At 42.3% G+C, this 21530-nt stretch overlaps 2 protein-coding genes across 2 annotated transcripts in view; both read right to left on the bottom strand.

Annotated features, from left to right (window-relative positions):
• wipf1b (WAS/WASL interacting protein family, member 1b) overlaps nt 1-3339 on the bottom strand; it is a 21126-nt gene extending 17787 nt beyond the window's left edge. Inside the window, exon 1 of the mRNA XM_062527761.1 lies at nt 2906-3339. The gene's annotated coding sequence lies outside the window, so the exon portion shown is untranslated. The remainder of the gene's footprint in view (nt 1-2905) is intronic.
• Nucleotides 3340-5036: 1697 nt separating this feature from the next.
• On the bottom strand, nt 5037-21137 carry LOC134071147 (acetylcholine receptor subunit alpha-like). The gene is made up of 9 exons (XM_062527762.1): nt 20997-21137; nt 19066-19208; nt 18098-18142; nt 17689-17798; nt 17099-17294; nt 16628-16865; nt 15379-15602; nt 13756-13995; nt 5037-5394 (listed from the first exon to the last, which is right to left on the bottom strand). The coding sequence occupies exons 1-9, from the start codon at nt 21070-21072 to the stop codon at nt 5263-5265; spliced, it is 1404 nt and encodes a 467-aa protein (XP_062383746.1). The 5' UTR covers nt 21073-21137; the 3' UTR covers nt 5037-5262.
• Between the last annotated feature and the right edge of the window lie 393 nt (nt 21138-21530).

Genomic DNA, 21530 nt, shown 5'->3' on the forward strand with positions numbered 1-21530 from the left:
CATATGTGCAACCCAATAATTACCTCCGCCAAGGAGGTTATGTTTTCATCTGTGTTTGTTTGTTTGTCTGTCTGTATGTTTGTCTGTTTGTTTGTTTGTTTGTTTGTTTGCAAGATAACACAAAAATCATGGATGGATTTCGATGAAATTTTCAGGGAAGGTCTGAAATGACCCAAGGTAGAAACGATTACATTGTGGGAGTGATCAGTATCACTGTCTGGATGCAGGAGGCGGTTATGTTTTCGCTTGACGGAGGTTTGCGCTCTCGGAGTGCTTTTCTAGTTGAGTAATTGAATAGTAAGTAAGTAAGTAAGTGAGTAAATAAGTGTTGATTTATATAGCGCATTTTCTCATTTTATTTTCATTTCGCACCACAAAGCGCTTCACACAAAAACAGCAGGCCAGAATACCTCCATAAAACCTTAATATACCACCGTGCCAATTACAGTAAGAGCTCATATTAGCCTACTGCAAAAACTGACAATTACGGGAATAAACATCAGAAACAGCCATCATATGTTGACAAAATAGACAAAAGCACACTGTCCAGACAAAACTACTGTACAAGCTGCAGAGTACATTCTGCTTCTCTTATTACAGACCTTGTTTGCTCAAGCGCTGAATGCTGACAGTGTTGAGGAAATAACCCCAGGTTCAAATTCAAGCCTTTCTAAGTACATGACACATCGACACTAAAAAGAGCTTTTAGAACACAGTGTATTTAATGTCCCATGGTGTGTTCTGTGCCTAATTCTAAGACTAGTACTGGTACTGGTTCTGGTGGATCCATATGCACAATGTGAAACAAGTGTATTTGCAAAGTGATTTACTGGATGTGACTGAGTAAGTTAATCGTTTAAATTTAAAAAATTGAGTATGTGGTTTCTAGACTTCATGTAATCCTTGGTTAATGTTTACATTAAGACCATATGAATTATGATAAGCAACCATGGTCATTAATAATTAATAAAAGTGCCCCCCCCCCCCCCCACACACACACACTGTGAGAATCAGGGCATCAGCACACACAGACACAGACACAGACACAGACACACACACACACACACACACACACACACACACACACACACACACACACACACACACACACACACACACACACACACACACACACACACACACACACACACACACACACACACACACACACACACACACACACACACACACACGCCTGGGAAAATTGTGACGACTAAGTGAGTATATACTGTCAACAATAACATTTTTAATCACACGCAATTAATCATCCTTTCTGTGTATGCGCGTGCGTGCGTGTGTGTGTGTGTGTGTGTGTGTCTGTGTGTGTGTGTGTCTGTGTGTGTGTGTGTGTGTGTGTGTTTGTGTGTGTACTGAGGCCCTGATTCTCACAGTGTCGTGACTAGTCAGGTAGGGGTGTGTGAGCTGGCTGCTGGTGTGTGAGCTGGTAGGCCGAAGGGAGAGGCGTTAGGCACCTGCACTGTTCCTTCTCCAGAGATGGAGAAGGGGGCAGAGTGAAGTAAGTGACGTGCTTCTAAGGGAGAGGAGAAGCTAGTCAGGCCACACTCATACCTCAGTGCTCTGTGCTCAATGCTCAGTCCTCACTGGTAGCCTAAACGTCCTGAGACTCAGTCCTGAGACTCAGCCCTCAGCACAAGCCTCAACGTCCTGAGGTAAGAGTCAACAAGTGGGTCAGCACAGCCTGCACAGCTGTAGTCATGTAAACACCACATACCAGCAGAATAATCTTACTGACACTGTCACACAAACACACACACACACACACACACACACACACACACACACACACACACAGTCTCTCTCTCGCTCTCTCTCTCTCTCACACACACACACTCTCTCTCAGACAGACACACACAGTCCCTCTCTCTCACTCACACACACACAGTTGGTCACTTGGAATGAAATTATTCGATAGGCCACTCATGCTAAAGCAAGGAAGGGAAAGAGACAGTAACTGATATTGAAAGAGGAAACTGTGTCTCGGCCTCAACGTCACTTTGATGATATAGGCAGGCTAGCCTACAATGATTATACCAGCATACTGGTCCACCTGTTTAGTAAACTTTACGTGCCCTCTAGATAGGCTACGTGGAAACTCTTGCCATCTCTCCCTCTCTCTCACCCTCCCTCCCTCCCTCTCCCTCTTCCCCCTGTCTGTTTCAATAAATCCATCAATGCGCTCTTCACACATGCAGGCGCACCCAGATAGGCGACATGACTAAAATGGCATAACTGCCATATTTAATATAGCAGTAGAACACGAGGCATTGTATCGACTTTTCTGAGCCAGTGACATGTGAAAAGCCAAACGAGGCTCGTAACCAACACTCAGCCACAGCACAAGCTGACTAACAACCACATGTAGGCAACTAAAACGAGAGACATTAACGGCGAAATGTCACTCACAGAACTTACCTCAGAGATGACGCAAGTTTGCCTTGTGCAGCGATCAGGACTGGCGCAGTTAAGTCAAACCCAGAACAATTCGCCTCTTTTCCTCCTGTCGTACAATAGCCTACAGCTACGAGCACTACGGGTTATGTGAAGTCATGCGAGGTCCAGTTCTGCTGCCATAGCCTACAGACGCTAATTCTCAGCAGATACCCAGGAAATACCCGCGGGGTGTCGCTTCCTCTCAAACTTGGCACATTCTCAGTGTACGAGAACAACATTTAAGGTGCAATATAAATAGTTTAACAGATTATACTAAATTCGATGGCTAGAAAATGCAGGAGTCAATTATAAAGCGCAAGAGGAATGACCTGAATTTGACATTAGTCCAACTCTAACGCAATAGCCTTCCGAAACGTTCTTAAAAACAACGCCTAAAAAGAGCGTATGTGCCTTTGCGAAATCTTACCAACCCATCATTAGGATAACTGCTTACCTCTACTCAAGTTTTCATCACCCGCTGTCGCAGGATCGATGCCTGCGTGCCACTCCTTCACGGTCAAAGCAGTATCACTTTATGTGTTCCGCTTCAACTTCTCACTTTCCACGATGAGATCTTCCGAAGTATTTTTCCACGTACCAACCAGTTAGACTCTCTCCCCGACCTTTTCTGGAGATCACATTACATTTAAGGCAGCGATTTCACCCAAATAGAAAAGTGACAGCGTCGCAGCCCTAGCTCTCTCTTTTTTTTGCTGCCGAGTTTGTTTGCTTCTGCCGACAGAAAAAAAAAATCGAGTCTGAGCTTCTGCCTTATCCGGGACATTTACGGCTGCTGTGATGCAACGTTTCCAGATGTGGGCCGCGCGCGCAGAAGTTCAGGCGTGTAAAAATGCGTCTCGCTGCCTGTGCCACATCTGCGAGAGAGAGCAGCCTGCCTGGGCCTACTCGAGTGCTGGTATGACCCGCCAGCACAACCAGCGAGGCACCGGCATGATATCGGGGCCAGAGAGCCACTGGCCCCTCCTCACCCTTCAAAACAGAAGCCTCGTGGCCTGAGGTATATTTAATATAAAGAAACATATAACGTTTAATTAAATCTATGATACAGACATCCTACATTGAAATTAAAATTAGAATAGGCTTGTTTTTCTTTTCTTTTCCTTACAAAATGATAGTGCATAGTGCCAATGCAACAAATAGGCCTCTCTAGTCAAGACTTTTTTACATAATTATATTTGGTATAGGCTAAATCCCATAAACCACAACCAGGATACGCCTATAGTCATGCAGTAGAGTGAGCGAGAGAGAGAGAGAATAAAAGTGGTTTAAAGTTTATTGCAAACAAAATCACACTCAGTTGGCACCAACTGAAACAGGCCAATATAAAAATGTATGAGAGCTCTGATGGCCTCCATGCAGACAGTGTTGCCTTGAACAGGAGGATACTCCCAGATAACTTTCATAATGTCTCATTTTCATTCCTCACCAAACAAAAAACACACAAAAAAACCCAAGAGCAGTTGAGGAACAGACTTGAGCCAAGTCTCTGCCTTGTGCCTTCCACTTTCTGCGAAATCACAATCAGCAACAGGGGGAATTCCTTAGAAAGCACATTTTTAAAATAGCACATACTGAGTTCAATAGGGACACTTTTGGAGTTTGTGTGTGTGTGTGTGTGTGGACATAACTAATAATGAAGAAAGCACATTTGTTTTATACTTCATACTTATGACCATCATTAATTCATCTTTCCTCTATAATGCAGCCTGCACATGGTCTTAAAGCTGATGTGTGTGTTATTTCTCCCAGAAGCACTCCAATCTGCCTCGTAAAACATGCAGGTGAACAGAGTCAAATACTTAGCTTTACAGTCGTTCAAGCAGTCTCATGAAACATGGGACGGTGGAAGTGTAGTGGTTAAGGAGCTGGGCTAGCGTGGAGTGGCCTGAGACACTTCAATTCCCAGCTTCCACTGTTGTGCCCTTGAGCAAGGCACTTAACCATAAATTGCTCCGGCGACAATGTAATCCCTTGTATTATAGTTATAGTCATAGCTGAGATATGTAAGTCACTTTTGACAAAAAAAGTGTCTGCTAAATGTAAAGAAATGTAATGTAATGTAACATTGGCAGGTGCCATTATCACAGTGGAGCTAGAGAGAAAGGTCAGAGGTCAACAGCAGGCCATCAAGGTCATCATACAGGGTCAAGATCAGGCCATCAAGGTCATCATACAGGGTCAGGATATGGATGACCCTGATTAATGCTTGAGATGCTAAAGCAGACTGCGGTCTGCGGTAAAAATACCAAGCTTCCATGGAACTTTACAGAGGATGCAGCAAGGCCACATTCATGCATCTGTGATAGTGGGTGTGACGGTGTGAAGGTGTGTGGAGGGTGTGTGTGTGTGTGTGTGTGTGTGTGTGTGTGTGTGTGTGTGGAGCGGGTGGCTTCAGCATATGCACATGACTTCAAGTAAGTAACTTAAACTTTATAGTGTGTGTGTGTGTGTGTGTGTGTGTGTGTGTGTGTGTGTTTAATTGTGCTTGTGTGTGTGTTTGTCTATGTGAGCATGTGTGTGTGTATGCGTGCGTGATTGTGTCTGTATTTGTTTGCATATGTGTCTGTCTGTGTGTGTGTGTGTGTGTGTGTTTATACAAATACAGGGGTGACAGACTGTCTGGGCTGAAAGACTGACTTCACTGTGCCACACATACAGAACATCTGGGAATCCAAACATTCACGTGAGTGGGGAGAACACACAGCACTCAAGTGTCCCAGGAAAAGTGAGCATATGGGGGTGAGACATGTATAACTCAGTCCCAGGCTTGTGCTCGGGCCTCCAGAGCTTTCAGCCCTGCATGTGCAGCTCAATCAGACGTCCAGCAAAAACTCCCATTGTCCCGATGATACACACAGCCATGAACACACACAGCAGAATGTGATCCATCACCATGGCCACAAACTTCCACTCCTCCGATGCCTAGAGAGAGAGAGAGAGAGAGAGAGAGAGAGAGAGAGAGAGAGAGAGAGAGAGAAGGAAAGAAAGTAGGACAAAAGCAGATATCATCAGAGAGGGAGAAAGTATGATAAAGTGACAGATAAAACAGTTTGATTGAGAGAGAGAAAGAGAATGGTAAGAGAGAGGGAGGGAAGGAGAAGTGAATAAAGAGATAAGAGGAAGAGAGAATGATATGGCAAAACAGGAATGCCCATGAGAGTCTCGAGAATGCACCACAAAGTCTATGGAATCCACATGAAGTCATAAAAGTTTATGCAATGCCCATGAAGTGAGTACTACAAGAAAATAAATTCACTGTAAAGGGCCATCCACAGGAACGACAACTATAACTAGAAATGCAATTCCAAGGAATTACCAGTGCATGAAAATGCAAAAAAAAATATAGATAGATAATGTAGATATGGCTACTAAGGTATAGCTAGGGTAAACATGGTGGTTGCATAGTTTAAAGAGAGTTGATAGTGTTTAGGTAGACATTTTAAAGCTTAAACATTCCTGTTCTAACTTAACTAATGATTTCTAACAGGTATTCTAAAATGTTAACTATGCTAACAATGATAACCAGGTTGATTGGTTTACTTGGCTAATGATTTCTAGCAGTACTGTTAAAAATGTTAACTATGCTAACAATGCTAACTATGCTAACAATGCTAACCACGTTGATTAGCTAACTTAGCTAATCATTTTTAGCAGTTATGCTAAAAATGTTAACAATGTTAACTATGCTAACAATGCTAACCAGGTTGATTAGCTAACTTAGCTAATCATTTTTAGCAGTTATGTTAAAAATGCTAACTATGCTAACAATGTTAACTATGCTAACCATGCTAACTAGCTAACTTGGTACTGAGGACTTTTATTTTGAAACATTTGTTGATGGGGTATCCATGGCTGCCACTATCAGGAATAAAGAAGTTACTGTAGTAAAATCATGTTGGTTGCTATGGAAACGGTCATAAACGCTTAATTATAGTGCATGAAAATGCACTATATTGTTCTTCCTAGGTTTCTTATTATTCCAACTTCTTCTAACGCTCGCAATTCAGCTTGAACCGTTTAACGTAGAAACTTGATTCAAACTTTGCTACGTAGGTCTTACTAAGGAGACCTGTGCAATGTATTTTTCAACTTTGTAACTTTTATACTTTTTAAACTATAAATTAAAAACTATTAAACATTTCCCCATAGACTTAACATTGCTCATTATGACATCACGGCAGCAATTAGAATGTTACGCCAGGTGGCCAGTCCAGGTGCAGCAGCTCTCTCTCTCTCTCTCTCAGGCTCTTGAGACTACATTTTCTGTTCCCTGTATCAACTGTATCAACATAAGTCTTCCTAATTCCATCCAACTTTCTATCCATTCATCTTCTTCAAACCATTCACTCATCCACCCATTCTAAACAATCTGCCTATCAACATCAATTAGACGGTCTACATTCAACTTTTAAACAATCTACTCTGTCTCAGGCTCAGGTATCTCTACACTCTGGCTCTCTTAAGACTAGCCAGTTAACCCTTTCATGCGCAACGTCCACATGCGTGGACAGTAACTTTAACTCTGTTTTCTACTTATTTATCATGTTGATATACACCAATCCACTTCAGGGCAGTTTTAGTAGGTCATTGGCAATATATTAACAATATGTATCATCTTATATTTGGAATATTGACTGCTTGATGACATCATCAATTCAACATGAGTGACAGTAATGGCAATATGCTGAATGCTCCAGGCATATCTGTAAAAAGCTAGTACTCAAGAAGGCAAAATCATGTAAAAAAAAATATTATGCTGTACAAGAGAGTGTGTTGAACAACTCTATGTTTTCAGAAATTAAATCGGATGTAAAATAGAGTTTGTAGACCCTAAAAAGCAACTGTCCACGTATGTGGACGTTGCGCAACAGAGGAGTTAAATGGCCAAAAATTAGATTTTGTAACTAGGACTTTTTTTTTTTTTTTTTTTTCAAATATGATTTTAATTGCTTTAAATTACAAAGAAACAAACATTTGGTAAACATATTTATAAATAATGACCTAATTACATGTGGTAATGCCAAGGTGGCATGGTAATATGGGGGTAGTAGAGGGTTGGGTGGGTAGTAGAGGGGTGGGTATGAGAGTACTAGAGGTGTGGGTGGATTAGTAGTAGAGGGGTGGGTAGTATGGATGTAGTAGAGGGGTGGTTGGGTAGTGGTGGTAGTAGAGGTGGGTAATATGGGGGTAGTAGAGGGGTGGGTGAGGGTCGGTGAGCAATAATGGGGGTAGTAGAGGGGTTGGGCGGGTAGTATGGAGGTAGTGGAGAGGTGGGTGAGTAGTATGGGGGTAGTAGAGGGCTGGGTGGGTAGTATGGAGGAAGTAGAGGGCCATAGTTTCCACATTTTCTGTCATTACATTTTATTCTTTTTTACCCCTTTGTTGCGCACTGTCCACATACGTGGACAATAACATAACTTCTATATAAAAGCATATTTTTAAAAAATTCCAACTGATTTTCAATATTGGGCTCATATAGAGTAATAAAATCAATACTAAAAAAATCTAGACACTTTTTTTCATAATGCGTGCATGAAAGGGTTAAATTGATTACACCTGTATCTGTATCCACTACTCTCAGTAGAGAGCTGTGTCTCTCCATTCTACAAGAATATAAGGCACATTCCATCCAACTTTCTATCCATTCATCTTCTTCAGACCATTCACTCATCCACCCATTAAACTGTCTATCAACATCCATTAAACTCTCTGTCTATCAACATTAATTAGACTATCTACATTCAACTTTTAAATTATTTACTCTGTATCAGGCTTTAAGGATACACTCTGGCTCTCTTAAGACTAGCCAGTTAAATTGATTACACCTGTATCAACTGTCAGTTTCTCTGGCTTTAAGCATACAATCTCTCTGAAGACTACATATCCTCTTAACTGTTTCCTCTGTCCACAACTGTTTCAAAATAAAAGTCCTCACTGCAATAATACACTATTAAATCATTTAACCATTGAAACTACTCAAGTATTTAACTGTTCAACCATTCCAACTGTCAAATATCATCAACTATGCCTCCAGTCAACTACATGAAACCTCCATGTACCTAGCAACCAACATAGCAACCATTAAAATTAAGCGTTTATGACCGTTTCCATAGCAACCAACATGATTATACTGCAGTAACTTCTTGTTTCGTGATAGTGCCCACCATGGATACCCTAGCAACAAATGTTTCAACATTAAAGTCCTCACTAGCAAGTTATCTAGTTAGCATGGTTAGCATTGTTAGTATTTTTAGTATAACTGCAAAAAATCATCAACTAAGTTAGCTAATCAACCTGGTTAGCATAGTTAGCAAATCTAGCATTGTTAGCATAGTTAGCATTTTTAGCATTACTGCTAGAAATCATCGGTTAAGTTAGCTAATCAACCTGGTTAGCATTGTTAGTAAAGTTAGCATTGCTAGCATAATTAGCATTTTTAGCACAACTGCTAGAAATCATTAGCTAAGCTAGCTAATCAACATTTTAACATGAATAGAAATCATTAGTTAAGTTAGAACTGGAATGTTTCAGCTTTAAACTGTCTACCTGCACACTATCAACTCTCTGTAAACTACGCAACCACCATGTTTACCCTAGCTACACCTTAGTAGCCATATCTACATTATCTATCTTTTTTTGCATTTTCATGCACTGGTAATTCCTTGGAATTGCATTTCTAGTTTTGATGGTTGCTATGTTGGTTGCTAGGTGCATGGAGGTCTCATGTAGTTGACTGGAGGCATAGTTGATGATAACTGACAGTTGGAATGGTTGAACAGTTAAATAGTTGAGTAGTTTCAATGGTTAAATGATTTAATAGTGTATTATTGCAGTGAGGACTTTTATTTTGAAACAGTTGTGGAAAGAGGAAACAGTTAACAGGATATGTAGTCTTCACAGAGAGATTGTATGCTTAAAGCCTGAGAGAGAGAGGGCTGCTGCAGGTGGGGCTGGCCACCTGGCATAAGATTCTAATTGCTTAATGATCCGATTGTGATGTCATAGAGGCCAATGTTAAGTCTATGGGGAAATTTGTAATAGTTTTTAATTTATAGTTTAAAAAGTATAAAAGTTACAAAGTTGAAAAATACTTAGCAGCCTTCCCCTATTTAAGACCTACGTTGCGACGTTTGAATGAAGTTTCTAAGTTAAACGGTTCAAGCTGAATAGAAAAAATGAATTTGATCAGCGGAATAATAATAACTAGAAATGCAATTCCAAGGAATTACCAGTGCATGAAAATGCAAAAATATATAGATAGATAATGTAGATATGGTTACTAAGGTGTAGCTAGGGTAAACATGGTGGTTGCATAGTTTAAAGAGAGTTAAAGGGATAATCCGGAGTGAAATGCACTTTAGATCAATTTTTCGGACTATTGGGAGTACATACGTTGAGTTGACACCAAAATCATGTCATTCGGATGTATTTTGAGAAAGTTCGAGCTCACCGTTTTTAGCCAAAACTCGTTAGCCTGGAGGTGACTCGGGCATGTCATTTCGCCGCTACAAAACGCTATATTTATACCTCTTCTACTGTTCCAAACAACACTACACTTACGTGGTAGTGAGTAGAGGGTCCCTAAAGCCAAACCGAAGTATCCCCACGTCTTTATGTGGTCGGATAGAGAGTCCAGAATGAATTTAATCGAGTCAGTACCTTTCCGGAAATGTCGCTGTTGCAGCTAGCAACGTTTTCACAACACTTTACTAACATTTCCGGAAAGGTACGGACTCGATTAAATTCATTCTGGACTCTCTATCCGACCACATAAAGACGTGCGGATACTTCGGTTTGGCTTTAGGGAACCTCTACTCACTACCACGTAAGTGTAGTGTTGTTTGGAACAGTAGAAGAGGTATAAAAATAGCGTTTTGTAGCGGCGAAAGGACACGCCCCGGTCACTTCCAGGCTAACGAGTTTTGGCTAAAAACGGTGAGCGCGAACTTTCTCAAAATACATCCGAATGACATGATTTTGGTGTCAACTCAACGTATGTACTCCCAATAGTCCGAAAAATTGATCTAAAGTGCATTTCACTCCGGATTATCCCTTTAATGTGTGAAGGTAGACAGTTTAAAGGTTAAACATTCCAGTTGTAACTTAACTAATGATTTCTAAAAGGTATGTTAAAATGTTAACAATGATAACCAGGTTGATTGGTTTACTAAGCTAATGATTTCTAACAGTTATGGTAAAAATTTTAACAATACTAACTATGTTAACAATGCTAACCAGGTTGATCAGCTAACTTAACTAATGATTTCTAACAAAAATGTTAAAAATGTTAACTATGCTAACAATGCTAACTATGCTAGCAATGTTAACCAGGTTGATTGGCTAACCTAGCTAATGATTTCTATCAGTTATGCTAAAAATGCTAACTATGCTAAATATGCTAACTATGCTAACCAGGTTGATTAGCTAACTTAGCTAACTTAGCTAACTTAGCTAATCATTTCTAGCAGTTATGTTAAAAATGCTAACTACGTTAACAATGTCAACTATGCTAACAATGCCAACCAGGTTGATTAGCTAACTTAGCTAATCATTTCTAGCAGTTATGCTAAAAATGCTAACTATGCTAACAATGCCAACCAGGTTGATTAGCTAACTTAGCTAATCATTTCTAGCAGTTATGCTAAAAATGCTAACAATGCTCACTAGGTTAGCAATGCTAACTAGGTTGATTAGCTAACTTAGCTAATAATTTCTAGCAGCTATGCTAAAAATGCTAACGATGCTAACTATGCTAACCATGCTAACTAGCTAACTTGCTACTGAGGACTTTTATTTTGAAACATTTGTTGATAGGGTATCCATGGCTGCCACTATCAGGAATAAAGAAGTTACTGTAGTAAAATCATGTTGGTTGCTATGGAAACGGTCATAAACGCTTAATTTTGATGGTTGCTATGTTGGTTGCCAGGTACATGGAGGTCTCATGTAGTTGACTGGAGGCATAGTTGATGATAACTGACAGTTGGAATGGTTGAACAGTTAAATAGTTGAGTAGTTTCAATGGTTAAATGATTTAATAGTGTATTATTGCAGTGAGGACTTTTATTTTGAAACGGTTGTGGAAAGACGAAACAGGTTAACAGGATATGTAGTCTTCACAGAGAGTTGTATGCTTAAAGCCTGAGAGAGAGAGGGCTGCTGCAGGTGGGGCTGGCCACCTGGCATAAGATTCTAATTGCTTAAAGACCCGACTGTGATGTCATAGAGGCCAATGTTAAGTCTATGGGGAAATTTTTAATAGTTTTTAATTTATAGTTTAAAAAGTATAAAAGTTACAAAGTTGAAAAATACTTAGCAGCATGCCCCTATTGAAGACCTACGTTACAACGTTTGAATGAAGTTTCTAGGTTAAACGGTTCAAGCTGAATAGAAAAAATGAATTTGGTAAGCGGAATAATAATAAGAAGAAGAAGAAGCCTAGGAAGAACAGTACAGTGCATTTTCATGCACTGTAACTAGAGAATGTAATTCCAGGGAAATTACGAGTGCATGAAAATGCAAAAATGTACAGATAAATCATGTAGATATGTTAACCAATGCTAACCAGGTTGATTAGCTAACTTAGTTGATGATTTCTAGCAGTTATGCTAAAAATGCTAACTATGCTAACAATGCTAACCAGGTTGACTAGCTAAATTAGCTAATGATTTCAAGCAGTTATGTTAAAAATGTTAACTATGCTAACAATGCTAACCATGCTAACTTGCTAGTGAGGACTTTTATTTTGAAACATTTGTTGCTAGGGTATCCATGGTGGCCACTATCAGGAATAAAGAAGTTACTGCAGTATATGATGTTGGTTACTATGGAAACTGTCATAAATGCTTCATTTTAATGGTTGCTATGTTGGTTGCTAGGTACAGGGAGGTTTCATGTAGTTGACTGGAGGCATAGTTGAAGATAACTGACAGTTGGAATGGTTGAACAGTTAAAGAGTTGAGTAGTTATAATGGTTAAATGATTTAATAGTGTATTATTGCAGTGAGGACTTTTATTTTGAAACAGTTGTGGACAGAGGAAACAGTTTACAGGATATGTAGTCTTCACAGAGAGATTGTATGCTTAAAGCCTGAGAGAGACAGAGCTGCTGCAGGTGGGGCTGGCCACCTGGCATAATATTCTAATTGCCCTACTATGATGTCATAATCCAATGTTAAGTCTATGGGGAAATTGTAATAGTTTTTATTTAATAGTTCAAAAAGTATAAAAGTTACAAAGTTGAAAATTACATAGCTGAAGTCACCTAAGTAAGACCTACGCAGCGCAGTTTGAATGAAGTTTCTACGTTGAACGGTTGAAGCTGAATTGAACGCACAAAAAGCGTTAGAAGAAGAATAATAATATCGATAACTAGAGATGTAATTCCAAGGAAATTACGAGTGCATGAAAATGCAAAAATGGTGAGGACTTTTATTTTGAAACAGTTGTGGGTAGAGGAAACAGTTGAACAGGATATGTACTCTTAAGAGAGCCAGAAAGCCTGAGACAGAGAGTTGCTGCCAGGTGGCTTTGAACACCTGGCTTAAGATTCTAATTGCTTAACGACTTCATTGTGATGTCATAATCCAATGTTAAGTCTATGGGAGAAAAAATGTTTTTAAAAATTCATATAAAATAAACGATAAAGTTTTCAAAGATGAAATTTACATAGCTGAAGTCACCTAAGTAAGACCTACGCAGCGCAGTTTGAATGAAGTCTCTACGTCGAACGGTTGAAGCTGAATTGAACGCACAAAAAGCGTTAGAAGAATATCGCCGAAAATAATAAGAAGATGTCGGATAACAGTAGAGTGCATTTGCATGCACTCTAATAAGAAGATGTCGGATAACAGTAGAGTGCATTTTCATGCACTCTAATAAGAAGAAGAAGCCTTGGAAGAACAGTACAGTGCATTTTCATGCACTGTAATGATACAAACGTCCACACTGACCAACGATAAGGAAAGTCTCTCTTTGTGTTGATGAATGTGATGGCTAAAATTTGATGGGTTCTGATTGGCTGTCAGCTTTTCAACGTTCTCAAAAATCACTCTGAACATGATTCCCAATGACATTGTTCCTCATGTTGACATAGTTTATGTGTGGACGTCAGCATTCGTAGCTAGAACGATAATGTTTGCCGCTATCGCTATAGTTATCCTTTTTGTTGTGAATAGCTTTTCAAACTTTAAAAAATAACTTTTAAGGCATTTTGTTGAATTCTAAACATCATATGAAAGTGTTGAAGTGGCTGCTACATGAAGAGAAAAACACTGGCATTACATTGTTGGACTCCTCGTCACTCTTCATAGTCTCAGCGATGTACTTGACGCCGTCGATGGCACTCCGGACGTCCGGATTCTTGATGACGGGTGACTGGAAGGTCATGAAAGCAGGCCCTGGCTTTCCGGAGATTTCCGAGATGTCAATGTCATTCTGGAAGATCTGCTTCTCCCGGCGTTCCTCAGACGGACGCTTCATGGTAGAGAAGTACATCAGGTGGGGAATGGTGTCAATGAAGATCTGGAGGAGAGAACACACACACACACACACACACACACACACACACACACACACACACACATCAGGATGGAGAAGTACATCAGGTTGGGAATGTTGTCAATGAAGATCTGGAGTAGAGAACACACACACACACACACACACACTTCTTTCACAGGCACTTGGTGAAGTACATGAGGTGGAAAATGGTGCTGATGGGATAAAGATCAACAGTGTCAGAAGCTAATACATGCATGCACACACACACACATACACACACACACACGCGCACATACATACATAGGCTACATGCACACACACACATGACCATGCACACTCACACTCGTACACACAAACATGTACACTCACATGTCACACACACACACACACACACACACACACATGCACAAACACACAGCTGTGAGCACATAAAAAGAGAGCTGCTGACATTAGCTTCTGTTTTATCGCCATGAAGTTAGACCAGATCAAAATTCATTAGTCACCCAATAAAAACTGTGTGCACATAAAAAAAAGACCCGTTTGAAGCACAAATGAATTCTCCCTGCTGTTTCAATAGGATATTCCACAGTTTAAACTATGACAGAGTCTCTATTTCTGTCCTGTCTCAAAGGCATGATCTAACAATTATGGTATGAGAGAGCGCAATAACATCATTTGCTAAATAGACTTCGCAGCCAGCTGTGGCAATGGCATTGAAAGGCAGAGCTACACGTATGCTTTTGGACAAAGAGGGGTTTAAAGTTATCTACAAACTTATTTGTTGTTCTTGTTATCTCTACACACACAAAGTTCAGCTGGTGTGTATTCAACTTGGCGGTCAACTTTAGGAGCTGGACTTCTCGTGATGGCCTGGCTGCAATAGCAACTGGCTTGAGTGGATGGAGAATGCCACTGGCGGTGCTTTAGCTGACCAGCAGGTGGCAGTGTAGAGTAATGAATGAATCCTGAACAGTGTGCACACAACAAAAATTCAAACATGCACTGAGCTATTCACATGCAATTTCTATGCAAACATCTAATAATCAGTGGACAAAAGGGGAAAGGCGTTTTAAGGAAGTGTAAGACTCTCTAACACTTCCTCTTTCTATCATCCCCCATCCCCCTCTCTCTATCTACTAATAATAATATTTGTAATGCACTTTATTCCCAGGGAATCTCAAAATGCTGAAGGAGGGCGGAAGATCACATTTAGGTAAAATGAGAATAAGAAATAAGAAATAAAATAAAATAACCAACAGTTGTAAAAGTTGAAATCAGCAGTCCGGTTAACAAAAAATAATAAATCATACATCATACTCTCTCCCCCCACACACGCACACACACATACAGTACAGACATCCACACCCCCACTCTCTCTGCCCCTCCCTCTTTCACACACTCCCTTACCGTGCGGACCCACTGGGGCATGGTGTGTGTGCTGGGGGAGCGGTGGTGTGTGTTGATGACGATGACGGTGATGATGATGGAGGCGATGACGAAGACCATGGTGAAGAGCATGTACTTCCCGATGAGCGGCACGGCGCTGGAGGTGGACGGGATGAGCTCCACGATGACCAGCAGGAACACGGTGAGGGACAGCAGGACGGAGATGCTCAGGGTCATCTTCTCACCTGCGTACACACACACACACACACACACACACACACACACACACACAGCAGGAACATTGTGAGAGACAGCAGGACGGAGATGCTCAGGGTCATCTTCTCACCTGAACACACACACACACAGCAGGAACACGGTGAGGGACAGCAGGACGGAGATGCTCAGGGTCATCTTCTCACCTGCTCGCGCGTACACACACACACACAAACACACACACACACACACACACACAGCAGGAACATTGTGAGAGACAGCAGGACGGAGAAGCTCAGGGTCATCTTCTCACCTGAACACACACACACACACACACACACACACACACACACACACAGCAGGAACATTGTGAGAGACAGCAGGACCGAGATGCTCAGGGTCATCTTCTCACCTGAACACACACACACACACACACACACACACACACACACACACACACACACACACACACACACACAGCAGGAACACGGTGAGGGACAGCAGGACGGAGATGCTCAGGGTCATCTTCACACCTGAACACACACACACACACACACACACACACACAGCAGGAACATTGTGAGAGACAGCAGGACGGAGATGCTCAGGGACCTGCACGCGCGCACACACACACACACACACACACACACACACACACACACGCAGCAGGAACATTGTGAGAGACAGCAGGACCGAGATGCTCAGGGTCATCTTCTCACCTGAACACACACACACACACACACACACACACACACACACACACACACACACACACAGCAGGAACATTGTGAAAGACAGCAGTACGGAGATGCTCAGGGTCATCTTCTCACCCGCGCGTGCGCGCACACACACACACACACACACACACACACACACACACACACACACACACAGCACGTCACTTAACTCTGCCCTCTTCTCCATCTCACAGATACCATTATAATGCCTCTCACTTAGGCCTACCCTAGCAGCTCCAAACTCGGACACTGTGACAATCAGGGATTCAGTGCACACACACACACACACACACACACACACACACACATTTGTGTGTTACCTGAATCTGTTGGCAGGTAGAACACCAGGCCTGTGAGGAAGGAGAAGAGCATGCAGGGGATGATGACGTTGACGATGAAGTAGAGGGGCAGTCTCAGCATCAGGAAGTGGTAGGTGATGTCCAGGTAGGGCGTATCCGGGCAACAGGCGTAGTAGACCCAGTGCTTCCAGTTACGATAGTCCTTCATCACCCACTCGCCGCTCTCCATGAAGTTACTCAGGTCTGGCCGGTCACTATCCTATAACACACACACACACACACACACACACACTTCATGAAGTTATTGAGGTCAGGATGGTCACTATCCTAAAACACACACACACACACACACACACACACACACACACACACTGTGATCACAGAAAGACATAACGATGTCAGGCTAAGAAAGAGAGGGGACAGGGCCTTTGTTTGTGTGTGTGTGTGTGTGTGTGTGTGTGTGTGTGCGTACACGCGTGTGTGTGTGTTTACCGGGTTGATGACGACCAGGTTGCCGTCGTAGGTCCAAGTGCCGAGCTTCATGCTGCAGTTCTGCAGGTCGAAGGGGAAGTGGAGCACGATGATCTCACAGTAGCTCTTAAAGATGGCCGGCGGGTTCCACGTCACCATGCCCGTGTGCTCCAACAGAGCCTTCGTCTCGTGAACGATGGCAAAGTCACCGTCTGCACTGCCACACACACACACACACACACACACACACACACAGAGATACACACACACACACACACACGCACACACACACAGCCAGAGAGACACACACACAGAGAGACACATACATGCACACACACACACACACACACACACACACACACACACACACACACACACACACACACACACACACACACACACACAAACACACAGATACACACTCAGAGAGACACATACATACACACACACATATGCATGACAGAACACATACAGATATACAACATTAGTTTCTATGTGATCTATAACATTTTCAGATAAGAAATTGTATATAATGGACAGACAGGACAGCACCTCCTAAAACATGCCCTCTGTTCGCGCACACACACACACACACACACACACACACTTACTTGTTGTAGAGTACCAGGTCTGGCCTCCAGATGTCCGTGGAGGGAATGCGTATTTTCTTAATGCCGCCATAGTCATCAGGGTTCCACTGCAGATTGACGTCCTTCCAGCGCTACAAGAACCACATGCAACAGGGTTCAAATCCCCGAACAAGACATCCCTACAGTTGCCATTGAGAACTAGTCTCATAGTGGCCAGCAGGTGGCAGTCTTCTGCTCAGAAGGGCTCATGAGAGTGCGGTCACCCAGAGAGTGACTACTACGGAGATCAGACATTACTCCCATTTTCTTCACCTGTGGTCATTTCAATTATTCATGAGGACACTTTGGTTTCAAGCTAATGCATTATACTGCATAGGCTATTATCCTAACCATACCACAGGCCAAGGAATAACAGGAAAGACACCCTTACCTGCTTCAGTCGCACATTACTGGTGACAATCTGATTCACTTCATCCTGAGGGGAAACAGACAAGAGAATTTACCACTGAGGTCAGGAAGAAGGGATAAGAAAGAAGAAGGAGAGAAGAGGAGAGAAGAGGACAAGAGAGGCGAGGTGCGGTAAGGAGAATAGAGGAGGAGAGTAAAGGAGAGAAGGCGACAGAAGAAGAGAAGATAGGAAAGAAGAGATGAGAACAAAAGAGGAGAAGATGAGAAGAACAGAAGAAGAGAAGAGACGAGGAGAGGAGAGAAAAGAAGAGAAAAAGACAAGACAAGGGAAGAACAGAGAACAACAAAAGAAAAGAAAAGAGAAGAAGATAAAAGAGAAGAGAACATAAAAGTGAGAAGACAAGAGAAGAGAAGAAAACAAAAGAAAACAAAAAAGAAGAGAAGAGGAGAGTGGAGAAGAGAAGAGGAGAAAAGTAGAAGAGTGGAGAAGAGAACAGAACAAAAGAAGATAAACATAGAGTATAGAGAAGAGTAGAGTGGAGAAGAGTAGAGCAGAGCAGAGTAGAGCAGAGCAGAGTGGAGAAGAGTAGAGAAGAGTGGAGAAGAGAGCAGAGTGGAGAAGAGTAGAGAAGAGAAGAGCAGAGTGGAGAAGAGCAGAGCAGAGAAGAGTGGAGAAGAGTGGAGAAGAGCAGAGAGGAGAAGAGCAGAGTAGAGAAGAGAAGAGAAGAGCAGAGTGGAGAAGAGTAGAGAAGAGAAGAGCAGAGTGGAGAGGAGAAGAGTAGAGTAGAGCAGAGTGGAGAAGAGTAGAGTAGATCAGAGCAGAGTGGAGAAGAGTAGAGAAGAGAAGAGCAGAGTGGAGAAGAGTAGAGTAGATCAGAGCAGAGTGGAGAAGAGTAGAGAAGAGAAGAGCAGAGTGGAGAAGAGTAGAGAAGAGAAGAGCAGAGTGGAGAAGAGAAGAGAAGAGTAGAGAGGTTGAGGTCAGTCTCTCACCACGCTGATGAGCTGAATGAGCTGCAGCCCCACGGTCACCACCACAGAGTCTTTGAAATGGTTGACCGGCCGAACCACCTTGTTGTAGTTGGTGAAGATCTCCTTCACCAGACGCGTCTCATCACTAGAACACAGGCCCTGACCTGAAAACAGCACAGGGGCCTTTGGTGAACGAACAATCAGTGCAGAGAGAGAGAGAGAGTGTGTGTGTCTGTGTGTGTGTGTGTGTGTGTGTGTGTGTGTGTGTGCTTCTGATCAGCTGTTCCGCTGTCTCAGTCCTTTTGTTTTGAAACTGGCACTGCAGAGATTTCAAGATGGATGGGCCAGTAATGTGTGTGTGGTGTGTGTGTGTGTGTGTGGTGTGTGTGTGTGTGTGTGTGTGTGTGTGTGTGTGTGTGTGTGTGTGTGTGTAAAGAATCCTCAGAATAAACAGTGCCTCCTGATGGAATTTTGCAACTGCACAAACAATGTGAAGTCATGTAAAGACACTGTCACTGACACAAACACACAGACTCAAACACACACACACACACACACACACTCAAACTTGCACACACACAAACACACGCACACAAACAGACTCAAACTTGAACACACACACACACACAGCATGCGCGCACACAAGCACACTCAAGCTTGCATCATGAGTGTGTGTGCACACACGCACACACACGCACGCGCGCGCGCACACACACACACACACACACACACACACACACACACACACACACACACACACAGAGTCATGTATCAGCATCTGATGAGAAGCCGAGACAGGTTGTTCTAAAAAAGCTGACCTTGCGTATTAGTGCAATCATTTGATCTATCCAACTAAAAAAAAAGTCCTGGACCAGTCATAAATACACACTGAGCCAAGAGATTTAAATAAACAAGTACACACATACAGACACACACACACACACATGCACATAAACAAACATATACACACAAACTGTTGAATGAACACACACACACACACACACACACACACACACACACACTTTTAAATAAACAAATATGCACATAAACAGACGCACAGACTGCACAGTTGACCATCCCATCAGGTGAGATGTGAGATTTCAGTGCTCACTGCTCATATAAGACACCCAACAGAAATTCCCACTTCTGGATCACTTGTAATGCCACTAACTGGCTGTAAAGCACGCTTTAAACAAACATGTAATCTTTTCTAATAACTTTGCAAATTATTTTGCCTTGACCTTATGATGTTTTGAGCTCATCACTCGTATAGTGAGCAGGTGAAATAGTTCAACGATAAGATGTTGTAGCCTAAACGATGTGCTATTTCCGGTTGGAGATGGCTACTGGAGCTTCGGGTGTCACTGAAACCGTCCCCCCAGCGTCTCGGCGGTTATCCGATAACCCAGATTTCGCAGTGATCTATATGAACGAGGTCGAGCGGTGAGATTTAACAGCTCAGGCGATGATATTGTGTGATCCATAAAAATGCAGTCAGTGTTGGGTCTGACAGAAACGCAGGTGTTAGGCTGACAGGTAGGCTATTACTTGTGTTAAGTCCCGACACGCACTCACCCGCATTCGGCCCTGGTCTCGGCCTGCTTAGAAATAGCACTCTCAGCGGCGCGCACATGCACCTGTCAATCAAACCGCATGCCGCAAATTCTCGAAACAGTTTCACAAACTTTAGCCTCAGCTTTATTTGTTAGCAATCTACAAATAGATGGTCAGTAATAATATTAATTCACTTTGGCCAACTTTTATAGCACACGGTTGGCTACTTTTGGAGAACCTCAGAGAAGCTTCTGTTTTAACAGAACAAGATAGAACAAGAAAGAAGAATCCCAAACATACAACCTGGAATGGCAAACACACCGTTTTTGTGCCCTGATTTTCATCCATTAAAGCTGATTAATTTATCTGACATACACAAAGTTATTTGACCAACTCACCAGCAAATGCCAAAAGGAAAGCGCACAGGACCTGGCAGAGCACTCGGGAGCAATCCATTCCTGCGATAAAATGCATCCATTCACGAAATGCGCTTCTTCATCCAGACGCGGGCACTGCACACGCCACAAGGAATCTTTCGCGTCTACACACACTTCCTACCCGCAGCTTCAGATCAGCCCTGTCACGTGACGCCTGAAATTTGGTAGCCGAAAATGTTCAGCACTGACGGCATGTACTGGGATGGACAACTGGCGCGCGCCACAGCATGACTCAAACTTTACCGCATGCATTTGTCACTGCACCTGTGCGCTGTCTGCCTGCGCCCTCTCGCCCTGAGCGCAAAAAGCCATGTGTGTGTCTGAAATCTGACTCATCTAAAATGACATTCAGTCCAAATGAGTCTAGAACCTGTTCAAAGTCTATTGCATTAAAAAAAAAAAGAGAGAATTATTTGGCTTCATTCTAAAGAGATCTTCAAAAGTCACAATCCACAGTGACTAAAATATCCAACACAAACTCAAAAGCTAAGGGTG

This window comes from Sardina pilchardus, chromosome 23 (genome assembly GCF_963854185.1).
Source record: "Sardina pilchardus chromosome 23, fSarPil1.1, whole genome shotgun sequence".
NCBI classification, from domain to species: domain Eukaryota; kingdom Metazoa; phylum Chordata; class Actinopteri; order Clupeiformes; family Clupeidae; genus Sardina; species Sardina pilchardus.